At 35.0% G+C, this 15166-nt stretch overlaps 2 protein-coding genes across 2 annotated transcripts in view; both read left to right on the top strand.

The window, feature by feature from the left end:
- LOC146164440 (uncharacterized) lies at window positions 1-5121 on the top strand. Its single transcript, XM_083382157.1, has 6 exons — window positions 1-134; window positions 1091-1203; window positions 1374-1609; window positions 1877-1933; window positions 3018-3152; window positions 3254-5121. The coding sequence occupies exons 1-6, from the start codon at window positions 90-92 to the stop codon at window positions 4333-4335; spliced, it is 1668 nt and encodes a 555-aa protein (XP_083238283.1). The 5' UTR covers window positions 1-89; the 3' UTR covers window positions 4336-5121.
- Window positions 5122-11643: 6522 nt separating this feature from the next.
- Window positions 11644-15166, top strand: part of LOC146164438 (calsenilin-like) — a 40931-nt gene continuing 37408 nt past the window's right edge. The window contains exon 1 of the mRNA XM_083381306.1: window positions 11644-11864. Coding sequence (XP_083237432.1) covers window positions 11672-11864 — 193 coding nt within the window. The 5' untranslated portion in view covers window positions 11644-11671. The remainder of the gene's footprint in view (window positions 11865-15166) is intronic.

Raw genomic sequence — 15166 nt, 5'->3', positions numbered from 1 at the left:
TAAACAGATGTGCAATTAGATGCGTCAAAACAAATTAATGTAATTATAAAATATATATAATAATAGTTGGCTCCATAAGAAGATAAAGTATGGACGAGGAGCCGGATGAAGCATTAGCTACATTAATTGACCAGGTAAAAAGATTAAAAATTGTTAGGGCAACATTTATAACTTGACTTGAAAGTAGACATAGGTTTTTTGTTAATATTGGACAATATTTTGCTTCTACCGATATATCACTATCACCTATTTTTTCCAAAATTTTTTTTTAGTGTTATACCAAGTTAAAATGCAGAACAAGAGTTTAATGAATATAAGTAGATAAACAAATGCTTTTTAGATTTTATCTTGAATTAATTTGAAATTTTCGAATATTTTAGGAAATAAAAATAATCGGTAGCGGGTATCGCTCTGTAAAAATGAAAATGGTCAACCTCTACTGGAAAGCACAACAAGCCACCAGCCTACCACACTGGACTGTAATGTAAAATTTAAAGAACAACAAATGGGTTGTTATTACATGTTACAGTACAATATAATACTAATCTGTTAATAAGCATTGATATGATATAGCTAAATCACCCTAACCCAAATGCCAACTTGGTGAAAAACTCATCTTTATGCAATTAAAAGGAATTTTTATTGAAGTTTTTGTCCTATTGTATGTGTCGGCCGTTTTAATGTATTAATTTACACTGTATTAAACTTTGCAATTTGCAATACTGTTCAGTGTTCACGGTTCTACGAAATTACAATACAGTTAATATATTTTATGAACAGTTTTGGACAGTATAGAATGCAAAAACTGAAGTTTATTATACATACATCTTGACTTTGACCATGTGTGTTACGCTTGTGTTATTGTTTTTGTGATTGTGCAAGCGGGTATTGTTAGCAATTTAACAAAACAATTAGTCATTAGTTATTTTAAGTTAAACATAATTTGGTGCTGCTTAAAGATTTAAGTCCAGTATTTTACTAAAAGCTTTCCAGTGGGAATTGCATTTGTATTGGCCAGAAGGCAAGTGCAAATTTTCAACACTGGAAGTGTTTAATGAGACAATATTTATAATATTAACTACTTTTTCAGGCAAAACAAAGTAGCCCTATACAGGAGTTGAAATGCAAACTTTGTCCGAAGACATTTACTGGTGTAAACATGCTTATTGCCACACTGCTACATTTTAAAACTGAACATGATGGGTAGGAAGCAAAGTAGAAATTTTCATAAGTTTGCCTGGTTTATTGCATTGTGCTTTAAAGTGAAACTAATATCTATGGCGAAGATCTAAATAGAGAAGATAGATATAATTTTTGTAGACCACCACTTGTATATATTGTGTTTTATATTGTTTTGATTTTATACATTGAAGGTTCTTTGAGTCACAGCAAAACAGCATTTCAAGCTCATCAGAATTTCAGCCAGGTCAACTCTTAGGTAATGAAAATATGGATGTTAGCTCTTCTAATATGGATTCCACAGGAGAACTTGCAGCATCCATAAAATATACAACTCAAGCTGATACAACTTTTAAGGAAACTGTTACAACTTATGATAACAAAGAAACTCAAACAGAATGTGAAACATCATGTGTTGCAACTGAAACTGGTAATACTTTTAATTTTAACTTAATGAAAGTTGTATCAAAGTAAATAAAACAAAGATTATTAAGGATAATGAGTAAACGAGTACTAGATGATTAAAATATAAAATGCAAACTATAAATGTCTGAAACTTATAGATGTTTACAATAAATGTTTTTTGTGTATTCACTAAAAACTAATATTCTTAATTTTCAATCTGGAATATTTAGAAAATTGTTTAAAACCTATAGTTTTTAATGTTTTCATATTTTTTTTTTCTACTTTCATGTAGGTTTGACTGAACCTTTGCCTGTTCCAGACCCCATGAAAATGTTTCTTTGTATATCTGGTAAGCCATAGAGATGTGTGGGACTGTTCCGAACTATATTTTGTATGATCGTGGTAGTTACATGGCAATTCAATTTCCTGTTTGTTAGCTTGATATGTTTTTCCCACCAAAATTATACGTTGGAGTCACATTGATTCTCAAAATTGAAATGACACAAGTTTTCTGCATCAAGAATTGTAAATATATTTATTTAGAATATTGTATGGTCCTAAAAATAGTCGTTAAACTGGTAAAGATAAAACCATGTATAAATTTATATAATTTGTTAAATGAAGTAGGGCAGATAAACACACTTTAGAGATAAAAAGTTGTCTTTTTTTCCTGATGCCTATTCAATATTTGTCCATTTGCCAATATCCTTGGTATATAATTGTTTTTCTTGTTAAATTTAACAGAAAGGACAGTGGTTATACTGGTTAATTACCTATTAAGTAGCAATATTAAATACTTTCATTACCACTAACACTGCTTACACTTCATTTGTATGATCAAACAATTTTGTTCCAACCTACATCTTATATTTTTTTAAATTGTCCTAAAAACTAACACAAGAATTGTTTTTTTAATTTTAAGATTTGAAAAAGTTTCATAATAAAATTAACAGCAGTGTTATTGCAAAATGCAAATGCCAATTTCAACGTTTTCAGATGACACGCTTTTCTTGGTGTTGTTGTAACCATAATGGCACATAGATAGCCCAGCATATCAAGCAAAGCAGGACGCTCTTGTATAAAATGCATATTTTCATTTCTTCTGTAAAACAACAGCCTAAAGCATAAATAATACCGATTAAAGGCATTTAATGCGAGATAAACTAAGTGTATCAGTTTTATTTGAAATGGTAACAAAAAAATTATATTAAAAGAAAATTTTAAATATCCATTTTAAAGGCTTAAATGATACTGACGTAAAGACGTGTGTAGAAATTGTACAGAAACAGTTGATGTACTTTTTGTTTACAAAACATATTAATTTAATAAAATAATAATGAGGTTAATTAGGTTACATATTTTATTTTCATTTTTTGGTTTATATTCAAAGTGGCAAAATAGAGGATTTTTTTATGAAAACCGTTGTTTTTCAGATAAACTTGGCACCTGTCAACCTTACCATTGCGTGATATGTGGCACATACAAATCCAATTTAAGGACTGCAGTAATTCATCTTGTACAAAAACATAATGTTCCTCTCAGAAGACCAGGGTTACAAAACAAGCCAGGTAGAATACGACATCACATTGTTATTAATATTGATATTTGCTACAGATAGTTTAAACTGAAGCACGGATAAATAAAAATGAAAATTTCATTTCTTTCAAAGAAAATCTTTCCCCCGTCTGTTCACAAAGAATCGGCAAAGACCGCCAGACGGCGCGCAAGAGTATACATTTGCCGACTGAAAAAGTCGTGACCGAGACGAGACAAGACTCCAGCACCAGTAGCTTGCACAGTGAGAAACTTGCCTCGACCATTGCCAAGCTGCACAAACCGAGCAAACCGGCCACGCCGCTCGTAAGTCCACATTTAATGCCGAACAAGCGCTCGGTGCGGAGGGCGGTTTCAGCCGATATCGTCACTTCGAAGTCGGATCTTTTGTCTAAAGCCGCCAATCCGACGTTGAACTTGCCTCGTAAGAAAACACCGGTCAAGTCCCGAGAAAATTCCACGTCCTCTTTTCACCTGTCAACGAAGAAAAAGCGTGAAGCATTTAAAGAAAGTATAAAGGAAAACTCGCGCAAGAACAAAAAGCTTATCGCCACCAAGCGGCGATGCTTGACGAATAAGACTTTTAAAAAGAAGTCTTTATCCGTAAGGCAGACAAGTTCGCCGCCATCCGACGAGTCGTTTACTGAGGGGAAGACCGCAAAATGCACTGACCTGTGGAAAAATTTGGCCTACAACTCTACGAAAGATCGCAACGCGAAACCTGAAACAGATTGCGACACAACCGACTCTGAAAACAATTTTAACACTTTTAGACCGGGCAGCTCAAAGCCTTCTCCGTTTACAGAGGTGACAACGGACGAGGTCCAGCCAACTTCTAAAGTTACGCGAACCCAAAGTGCGCCAGATGTTTCTCGCGAGTACCTTGTTTCAAACCGAAAAGTACGAAACACTGCTCGAAAATCCACTCGTCCAAACAAGCCTCACAACTTGCCGTTGGACAATCAAGGCCAAAGCGACATGGGCCTTGAGAAGTTTACAACTTTCGAAAAATCGCCTCTTAAACCAGACCGTCTTTCTTCCTCAAATATTTGTTCACGCTCAATTGATAGCGAACAGGAATCTAGTTCCTCAAGTTTGCCGACATGGTCGACGCCAAGCGCTTCCAGTAGTTCCACTGCTGTTTCCACAATAAAAAAACGACCGACAAGTCGGAAGTCAATTCGCAGTACCACGTGATGTTTGCTGCCGTTAATATTTTGCAATATTATTGTCTTACCGAACTAACTTAATTTTTATTAATGTACCTAACGTAGTACATACATTTTTTTATTTTACCCAGGCGAAAATTACTATCGATGCTACATTTCTTTTCTTTAGTGTTTTCACTGAGTATTTGTATTATGTTCTGCTGCTTAGCATTTTCGTTTTTTATTTTTTTTTTCATTTTCTTGTTTTTTTATGCTTTACCACTTCGATTCGAACCTGTTTACTTTTGGCAATAATATCGTTAAAGGCTGGTGGAAATTTACTAATTTTGATATTATTATACTAATGCAAGAGAAAAACAGCCATATCATAATTATCACGAGGAAAAACGTTCTGAATTTAAATGGTATTGAAAGTTGCTGAATACTATTTTTCTCCAATCTTTTATTTATGAAAATGTTCACTGCAATAATAATCGTATAGTTTTGCAATATACACAAGGAGATAAATTAGTAATATTTTGTATTGTTTTAAAATAATTTTTTTTTGTTAAAAAGTGCGCTGTTTTACATTATCTTGAAATGTTTTTAGGGATACATCTAACCTATCTTGTAGTTTGTTAAGTATAGTACGGTTTGTTATTTAAACTGCGAAATCGTCATATTTTAGTTAAATTTATATCTTTTAAAACCATATTCGAATTTTAGACTTAAAGTGGAAGAACTAATACCGGAAAATATACTTCGGACGTGTTGCCCCACTTGAAAAAATGTTGTCACAATGTTTCGTTTTTAAAGTTTCCAAATACACCTATTTAAAAAGCAATAGTGAAAATTGCAAATTAAAAAATCAACATCCAAGTAAATATGATTTGTAGAGAACAAAATATATTTGCATGTTCGCAATAGCCTACATCAGATACAGATATTTTCATGACAAAAGCTAAAACGAACGCCATTTTTACATGCCCCTAAAAGTATGTCGACATTGTCCTGTATTTCGTAAATAACCTTCTAGTTTGACTTACAGGGATTTTCAGGGTAAGATATTGCTGGCTCACAACATTCGTCCGATAAGTGACTAATGTATTTGGGATTGCCAATCACGGTGGAATTTATGTACTTTTTTTTACCGTTGTTAATTGTTTTAGCTTTGTAGTTGATAAATGGTACACTAAGTAAATGGTACACTATGCACGGATCTGCAATGTAGCTTGAGAAGGAATTCCATAACCAAAAAGGTCTTGTAGATCGACATCATCTTGATTAAAATATTTCGACACGAACTTGTATCATCTTCAGTTAATGTCGACGGAGTCGATTTGTTTTGCTGGAGTCCGGCTCGGACTCGACTGACTACGTAAAACTACCTGAGTCCAACTTGCGCACCCGCATTACCAAATTTCGAAATTAACAAGACCGTAAGCTGTAAATTGCAGTAGTGTAAAACATGTGGTGGAATATTTTCCATCCACGTATTGTTGGTGAATGTATTATATGAAACCCCTATTTGTGGATTGCTGAATATCCACCTTATTTTAGTTACGTTAATCGGGGAAATACAGATTGTAGAGTCGCAACGGGACTCGATGAAATCGCACATTAAGCCGAAGTCGGGACTCGGTTTATTTTTAACAGACTCCGTAGCCCTGCTTCTCAGTCACAGCAATTAAAGATGATACAAGTTCGTATCGAAACGTCTTAATTAAGATAACATCGATCTACTCGACCTTTTTAGCTTTGCCATTAAGTAAAATTGTACCAAATAAATACCGCAGATGGCCGTATATTTGTTTGCATCAGAAAGTCCTATATTATTGGTTCTAGGCCGACACCCAAAACCATGTAGTAGTATGGGCATTATACTTATAGTAATTTTGGCACCAACCTAATAGGATGGAGATCATCTTGATTTAGGGGTGGCAAGCCGCGGCCGGCAAGCCGCATGCGGCATTTCATTTTATGAGGATACCTAGTGTTGATTTTCGTGTATTCAATTTTTTGCCTATTTTTACTACTAAATGCAATATTTTCGTGTTTCGCGCGAATCACGGTAATCTTTTCATTGAGCCTTAGCCTTTTTATGAAACTTTGTCAGCACAAACACGCTGTGTTTGCTAACATATGAAGGCCGATGGCTTTTGTCGCCCTACCCTTAGTGTAGGCCTATTTATGATAATTTCCTTTGCAGATTTGCGCACGAGACTTATTTTATGGTGTCACGCTTTAAACATACCCTTAAAACAAAATTACATTCCCCTACGAGACATTTTAGCAACCTTACCTGCGTGATGCCATTCATTTACGAGTTTCTGCAGTGTGAAATGAATATCGCTTAAATGTAGCGATCTATTTGAGTGATGGTAGGCCATGTATGTAATGTAAGGAAGAAGGAGGGGGAGGACCCCAAGTCTGAATAATCCATTTGTATAATTTATGTGAATTTTGCCTAAACGGTCGTTCGAGGATACCAAAAACGTCCAAATGCTTCCGGAGACAGTGTCAGAAAGCTCTGTAAGTTAGCTGGGTTGATGAGAAGGATAGCTGAAATCGACGTCACTGGCGAAAAGTCCAGGTCTCACGGCATTTTACGGGTCTTAGTGTATTTTATTTCGCATAACAATTCAAGTCGCACTCAAAGTAAGGCGGTTCTCTTACATATAAGTTAGTTTACGCTACTAATGGAAACAATCAAAAAACTTACCAAATAGAGGCCGCTATTGAAGTCTATAGGCTTTCGCGACCCAAACGTAACGGTCCCGCGACCTAAATTTGGGCCGCGACCCACTATTTGCGGAGAAGTTCCCCGCTAAACTTGTTACATTTGTGTACAATATATGCAAGTTACGACAGTAGCAACTTTTTTTTGTTATGTCTTTATTTGACTCTATGGAAAAAGTGTTAAAACAACGGATGATTATCGTGATATGCTTGTCATTGTGATTTAATCATTCGATGCCGGTGTTTAAACAATCTATTAGTTTTCTGCGCGGATGTTAGCAATATGACGTTAAAATCTAAAATTTTGTCGCCGCAATTTATCTCCTCGTGAAGGAACTTTTAAATCAAGTCAATACGATATTGTGCCTCTGAGTAGAGTAATGCAAGTAAGAGTCATGAAAAAGCCGACCTATACTTAGGTTTATGTGCAATAAAGTACTGTGGTTATTAATTGGAGATTAATTCTCGTCTTTAGATAAGAATGCTTTGTACATCTTACTGCGTGTTCCTGTTTTGGCCATGTAACATCTCGGCGTCTCGCTGATTAGAGATATAAACTAAGCTGCTAAGGCATACCGCCATGATCGTCATCGGAATGTTATGATTCGTGATCGTCTGCCAAGTTTACTCCACCCGACAGCTGATACCGTGACGATGGAACTTCTGAACCCGCAAGGGTACCCACAGAAATATATCTAGAGGGGGTCTAAGTGAAAATACACCCTGGCAAGTTAAGTCAGAAATGTCAGTTGACGCTGCATGAAAATTGATTGGTTAAAAAAATGTTTATTTGACTTCAATTTAATTGTGAAGTGCATTCGTCTTTTTAAACCGAAAGAGCGAACTAACCTTATCTAGGATAGGGACAAAATTTACACACAATCCCTCCATCGGACGCCAGTCTAAGCCACCATTTGTTACTTCAAAGCAATTTTAATTGTTTTTAGTGGAGGTGTTCGGCGATACAGCGTGACAAATGACACAGTTATAAGTTAGGCTACAATTTGGGAGAGGGTATTAAGCGCCGTTTTCTATGTTAGTTGTAAAGGAAATATTTACCAAAAGCTTTTAAGCTATTATAACTAATAGTTTGACAGTCAAGGACGGGCTGAGGAAAACCATCAACATATTGATTAGGATGGGCAGTGGTAAGCTACTTATTTTGAGTGTTTTGTTGGCCGTAGTATTTATGGGCTATATTTGTTGTCCTAAAAAAGTAATTTTACGAATGCTTCATTTAAAGTTAACCTATCATAAATAACCATCACAAAAAAGTAATTTTTGCTTAGTTTATTAAGTTGCTTCCATATAAAAACTAAAACTAATTAGCGCCCATTAATGTTGTACCGATTAGGTATTTAATATAATCCTTTTGTAGCTTTCTATGATCGCCTTGCGTGGATTTACATTAACAAAAACGAAGGAAAGAAAATGGCAGTATATCGTAAAGAAATGTCAGTATATCGGTCAATTTTATTATTTTTAGGTTAAAATGTTGCGTTTAAAAGTGTTACAACCCACCGATGTGCTTTGGACAATTCTATATGCGTTGATTTTTGAGCTTGCAGCTTTTAGATTCGTAACACAACCAATGGATAAGTAAAACAATGCGTCAACAATGTCGCCTATCTTGCAACCACAGTTTCTAGTGACAGCAAAAGATATAATCTACTTAGAAACTGTCTTTAACGATTACCAGGCATTTGACAAATGTACGCATGTCACTGGCAAGGAAAAGGTGGTTTTACGATAAAGCTAAGGCTTACTAAAACGTTTTAAGCCGTCGTCTCTTTCATTAGTCGAACACCTAACGTGAATAACAATGAACGAGTTGAAAAAAACAATTTAAATCTTACAATTATATGCTGCGAAATGCCTGCCAAGTTGAACCATGACGCAGCTGAACATTGTACATTGTTCCCCAGGGATTATACACGATAAATACAAGTAGGCCGAATTCGTTTCAAATTTAAAAATGTTCCTCAGTATGATCAAATCGGTCCCGAAATCCGAACTTCTTATCGCCACTAAGAAAAATAAATAAAATGACCTTCTCTGCAAGTGGACAGGGCTCTGTTCACAGTCTAAGTAACTCCCGAATGTCCCGCTGTCTTTTAAAGACTCCCTCGTCGCTTCGTCGCTTTCTAACGTGGTTCCTTATCCCTTTGGTTTTTCTATTGCATTCATTTCGTTGTGCCTTTAAAAGAATATGCTATTAGCGGAAAGAATAAAACAACAAGCTGGCCGCCATATGCTAGATCTGGGTGTCGGCTATCATCATGTGCAATAATGCTATTTGTGTATCCGTCGCGGGCCAACACAGCATGCCCGTATTTGTCAACTGCAAGTCTAAGCGCACAAAGCGCAAAAAAAATTGCATTTATTACACTTTAGAAAGGGACTTGATTCGTACAATGATTTTTATCATGTGATTTTGGAAACAAACTAAAATCGTTTATCCAGTTTCCAACGCTGCATTCCGGTGTAGAGGTAAATGGGCTACGCATAAATTGCATTATTGTGGGTTCATGGCCTGTTGCCCCAAACCACCGCCCTGCTTTTATGTATATGTTTGATGTGTTCTGTATATTTATGACTATACGTTAAAATTTGTCGCTGGCGATATGTTATTGGCGTTCAAAGTCTAAAAAACATAAGGCATTGAATAAGATATAATTAATACTTCAAAGTACGTCGCCGGCCACACAAAATGTTCTCTTGGGCCGCGTGTTTGAGACATCCGCGTTTAACTATTATAATGGGTAAAATTGTGTGATTATAGGCAATAATTAAACTAAACAAACCCCAACATACCGCAAGCTATGTATTTACCGTTCAAACATTGAGATCGAAACCCCACTTTTTAAAAAAAAAATGAAAAACTATTTAAATGAAATTACTTCATTATAACTCAAGTAATTTGGCTCAATGACTTACGTCAAAGTCAAGTCATATCAATGCTTGCTACTATGAATGACGAACCATTGTATTTTAACAGGGCATTTTTAACAATTCCACAAGAAACACTACTACATATTACTAGGTCCCAATGAAACTAAGAAATTCATCAATGACAAAGTGGTTGGTAAGCGTCGTTAGGCTGGGACAGGTTTGAATTAGTTTTAAAACCACGAGTAGGCTATAGAAGTTATTCGAATTGAAAAGAACTTTGTGGCCAGGCATTGTATAATTAGCATGTTGCCTTGTCACCAGCGCTTGTTGCTATAAAAAGCGTATTGGTCATGTCGTTGCGATCCTGTCACCTTATTAGCGGTGTGTAAATTGTAGGAAGGGTGTGGACAACAACATTTTATTAGAATCAGGCTCAGTAAAATGTAAAAAAATATGTACGATGTTATATTCATAATAGTATTATATTGGTTTATCAGCTTGTTTTTAGGTTCGGTTAATTCAATTTTGTCGAACAAAAGGGGTAACTTTTTAGGAAAACTATCTTGAATCCACTTGCATAGGTCTCAAGCCCATGGAAACCTTCCTAAGGAAATAATTAAATCTAGCTATATTAGTTGGCTATTATCAGTTTTTGTATATAAACGTAGCAAAACAACAACTCACCTGCGTTAGGATCCATGTAACGACCCGACATACTTTGGTAGGCTACTTTATCCGCTTATAATCTGGTTATTTGATTAAATTGCAGGTTAAATACGCCTATTTTAATAAGTTGTTTTGAAAAATCCTTAAAAATGTTTAGTTTATGGATAAATGTTATCCAAAATAATGCTTCAATTTTCATTTAAAAGATAGGCTTTATAGGCTTAACATTTTTGTAAATGGTCCTACTGTAAATATAAAAAAAGTTTTTTTCAGGACTGCTTTTTGTAGGAACAAAGATAAAGCATCGTCAATCATTAGATTAAGTTGTGGTGGAGAGGCTAATGTGAAACGACCTCTAAATGTATGTTCTTGTAAACATCAAAACAGGCTAAAAAAACTAAATTTAAAATTTTTACAAAAAAACTAAACGCCCAAAATTGTTGTTTAGCATAACATTTTGTTTTAACTAAGAGTGTTACATCTATATGAAATCGAACTAAACCAAAGTCGTAGAGAAATAAATCGTTTGAACCAAGTTCCGTTGGATGCATGCACCAACATTTTAGGTGTAAGCAAGGTGCTGTTAAATGCTTAATGCTTTATTTAAAGTCATGTCTTGTTAAATGTCTTATTTTCAAATATGAAAATGCATTTCCCAGTTAGGTATTGCAATATTTACCCAGGTATGCCATCCTCAAAATGAACGTCATGCTTGAAAAAGCAAGCCACCAGTTTTGCTTCAGTGAAGCTAAACGACAAAGTTTTGTTGCCGTTTACTGCAAATCTGTGTAGGATACTGCAAAGGCAGCATTCTAATGAAACATATCCAGCAAGTTTATAGGCTTTAGTTTAGCGCAGGCAAAATAAGCTTTTGCGTTATTTTTAATATTCCATGTCCTCATGGGTTAAATATAGGTTTATACCTTAAAAATCTAAAGAAATCAGCCTGTAACGTTATATGAGAATCGGCATAGTCAGCGTAAAGAAGTCAACGGGATTAGGTTCCTGTTTTACAGACATCATTTTTTTCTTTTATGGTCATATTGTAGATTGTAGACTGTCAAACTGCATTTTACTGTTAAGACGCAATGAATAGAAGTGCATCGACGCACAAGACTTACCTCAAAGAATCGACGTATCTTGGCTCCACCAAGAGACCAAAAGTAAAACGTCACACTAACCGCCAGAGTGTGTTAGCAAGGATCGTCAGCGGATGCTTTTTATTTCGATGCTTGGGCTTCTGCTGCATGCCTAATCCATCTGAAAACGACTATGAAGATGGTAAGTGGCGATTACCAATTTTTAATATAATTTTTGTTTCAGAACATCCTATATGTAAGTGTTGTGTTCTTCTATGTTGAAAAATATATTTTTTTGTTGGTTTGCGAATGCAATAGTTATCTTTTGCTAGCACTATTTGTAACGCAGAGTAGTACTCGTCGAGTATTTCTGGTTGTGTTTTATTGTAAAAAGTGGATTCAAAATAGCCTATACGGTGGGTTAAGTGTAAGAAATGTGGCTCTTGATCTTTGACCTGTTATATCTCCATGTTATTGCTGATAGATTTGACATGCATACTTTTCTTAACGATAAATTCGTCGTGTCATTGTCAATGACTCTTTTCAAAATATGTAAGTTAACAGTAAAAACGTTTATTGAGAACAAAACTGGTTTGCACAAGCATCTAGCTAGACAGCCAGTTCAAAAGGGTCCATTAGGCCGGAAAATGCCTAGAAAATGGGGATAGAGATGTTTGCACAATGTGTGAGAATTTCGCGAGTGGAAAATTTGCGCTTGGTACATGGGGGAAAATGTACACACATATATATAGAAATTGAGAACATTTTGAGACAGGTATTGTGTTGTGATCTGGGTGCCTAATTCAAATCTTATAATCTGTTTTAGAAAAGAACGTAAATTTAAAATAACCAATTTTCGATTTGGTTCTAAATTGGTTTGCGTAATTAGTTTTTTGCTTTCCACAACATAGTAAGAAGTAGAAAACTGCGTTAAGTAACTTAAGTGTCTTACTCTGACCTGATGAAGCACGGTTGTGCGAACATTCGTCAACAGTAAAATACAATTTATCAACAGTCCAACTTGTTTTCAGTTTTTGTATAAGATAAATACGGCTTATCAACCAAGATTAATTTAAGGTTAATGAGTAAGCATCTAATGAACGTTTTTACCTATTTACATCACGGGGAAAGCAGCTCAACATCAGTGTATCTATTTCCGTATTTAGGTTTTTAATTATTTATTTAACTTTAAATACGAAAAATATAGTAGCAGGTTTAATATCCACATATTTGCAATAAACTAAGATCATATTCTCACCTCCTAAATTCATAATTCCAAAATTTGATATATGGGATAATATAGGGTCACTTAACTACAGTATTTCGTTTAGAGTGTAATTTGGCACATATGGCGCCTTTTCTCATATTTCCATTAAGTCTCTTGCAATGCCGACAGTCCGGCCAACCGACCAACCGATGAAGGGCACATATCGACAGAAATATTGTATTTAACCTAAACATACTTTTTTTTAAGTTTAACCTAAACATACTTTTTCTTTTGTATCGCTGACTTGAAATTACAGAAAGCAATTTTAAGTTTTTGTTTATTTTTAAACAAAAAAAAAATTAAAGCTCTGGCGACATAATACCTGTTACAACCATTGCATGGGTGTAAAAAACTTTTTAAGCGAAGAGTCGTTTTTGTTTTATGAGAGCTAAACATTTTGTTTAAAAACTTTTTTAAAATTTTACATTAGAAAAACAGATATTGTTCATATGAGGTCAGGTTGGTTGTGGTTAGTGTTATGTTCAGAGGTATACCCTTAAAAACTCTGTAACGACCAAGCCCGCTAAATATTTTTGCAAAGCTTCTGTGGAAATACGGGTAATTTGTTGACCCCGTTAAGCAAGAATATCATAGAAATGTGACGTAAGGAGGAAAGATTGTTTTACAAACTTTACTCACCCACTAAAGACATTGCCAACAGATTTGTACAAGAAAACTGAGAGCGAAACAAATAAAATAAATCAGAGCAAAACAAAACTGATAGGGTGCTATGTCTTACATCTGCAAATGTGTGACAAAAATTTGACGACGGTTTGCATAAAGATCTAAAACTCTTTGGTTTGGCTTTATCTCTACTGTAGTTCGGTTGACTTTTAAGCTTCTTCTTTAGTCAGGCAACCATTAAAAAAGAAAGCACATCGTTTTATGCCAGAAGTAGAACTTTAATTTTGAAACATGCTGAAGATGGAGTTTTAATGTGACTTGTTGCGATTGGTGATTAAAGATTAATGAGCTGGTGACCCGAAGCGCGAACAAACGGCGAAACCATGTCCATTAATGGATTAAATTGTCTCGATGGGCTTGATGGTATAACAGTTAAGCGAAAGCACGCTCTCTATAGAGTTTATGCAGTTTATCTGACGTTCATCGTTAGTTGGAAAAAACCTTTAGTCTACTTTTGTAGTAATTCAATTTCCCAGCTGATAGGGATATTGGTCGACAACAAAGCGGGTATATCAGAATCACAGCAGTTTGCAAGCAAGGGCCGGCAAGATAGTATCTGAAAGGGCACATTTTGTTTATGTGCAAAATAATTATATCTGAATATGGTTTTTGGCAAATATCAAATTGATTATAACAAAATCAAACGAAGACACGGTACGCGACTATTGAGGTTTGCGCGGGTCAATGTGTTGCGCTGTTTTAAACATGCTCGCTAAGAAAAATAATTAATGTGTTGTTTTCATTTAAATCTACTCGATTTGATTAATTATTCTGTAATAACGCTTTGCCAAATGGAACTCAATTTAAACCGTAGTAGAAGTTTTACACATACTACAAAATAGATTCTGTATGTGGTTAGAAATATAAGACGACTGCCCGTCTAGATTACAGACTTATGGATGTGCGAAGCTTAAATCAGTAAATCACAGGCAATTATACGACGAGTTGCCACAAAGAAAGGCAATTTTACCCACGGCGCGGACTGCACCGTGTGATAGCAAAAATCGAAGACAATTTTGGATCGATATCGGTTTTTGCTGCACAAAATAAGCGCAGCGTGCGTATTTTGTGGTACAATACTTTTTACAAGATACTGTTTGGAGGTAAACAAAGCAATTAGAATATATTCCTAACTGAGCAGTACAACATATATATCGTTATGGTATAAATATAAGGTTTGTTAGGCGATCGCATAGCAAGTTTTACTTTTATCAACAGAAGAATACGTTTAAACGTTAAAATTGTTGTAAGGCTGAACACAAAATGACGACTTATAGACGCAAAACGATATTCAAGGTTATAGAAGAAAATTGATGACCGTATTGATATCTACATATCATATTAAATTGTATTTCTTCTCCCAAAGAATACGTAATCAATTTAACTTCCTTTTAAATTATTTAACATTTCAGATCAACGTTTACTTTAAACTGTCATGATGTATACTTCAATATATTTTATACACCATAAATGCCTTGCTGTGATATGACAGTTTCAATGTGGATTGTGGATAATGGCACCGTGCGAACAACTGTTAAGGATTGAAACTTGTT

This window comes from Ascidiella aspersa, chromosome 2 (assembly GCF_963924565.1).
Source record: "Ascidiella aspersa chromosome 2, kaAscAspe10.2, whole genome shotgun sequence".
Classification (NCBI taxonomy): Eukaryota; Metazoa; Chordata; class Ascidiacea; order Phlebobranchia; family Ascidiidae; genus Ascidiella; species Ascidiella aspersa.
The sequence above is the reverse complement of the archived record's forward strand: the minus strand, read 5'-3'. Positions and strand labels throughout refer to the sequence as shown.

Bases quoted from the DNA above. Each gene is read 5' to 3' on its own strand.
- LOC146164440 (XM_083382157.1), top strand. From the start codon at position 90: ATGGACGAGGAGCCGGATGAAGCATTAGCTACATTAATTGACCAG. The intron at 135-1,090 runs GTAAAAAGATTA...CTACTTTTTCAG, and splicing joins TAGCTACATTAATTGACCAG to GCAAAACAAAGTAGCCCTAT. The intron at 3,153-3,253 runs GTAGAATACGAC...TTTCTTTCAAAG, and splicing joins AGGGTTACAAAACAAGCCAG to AAAATCTTTCCCCCGTCTGT.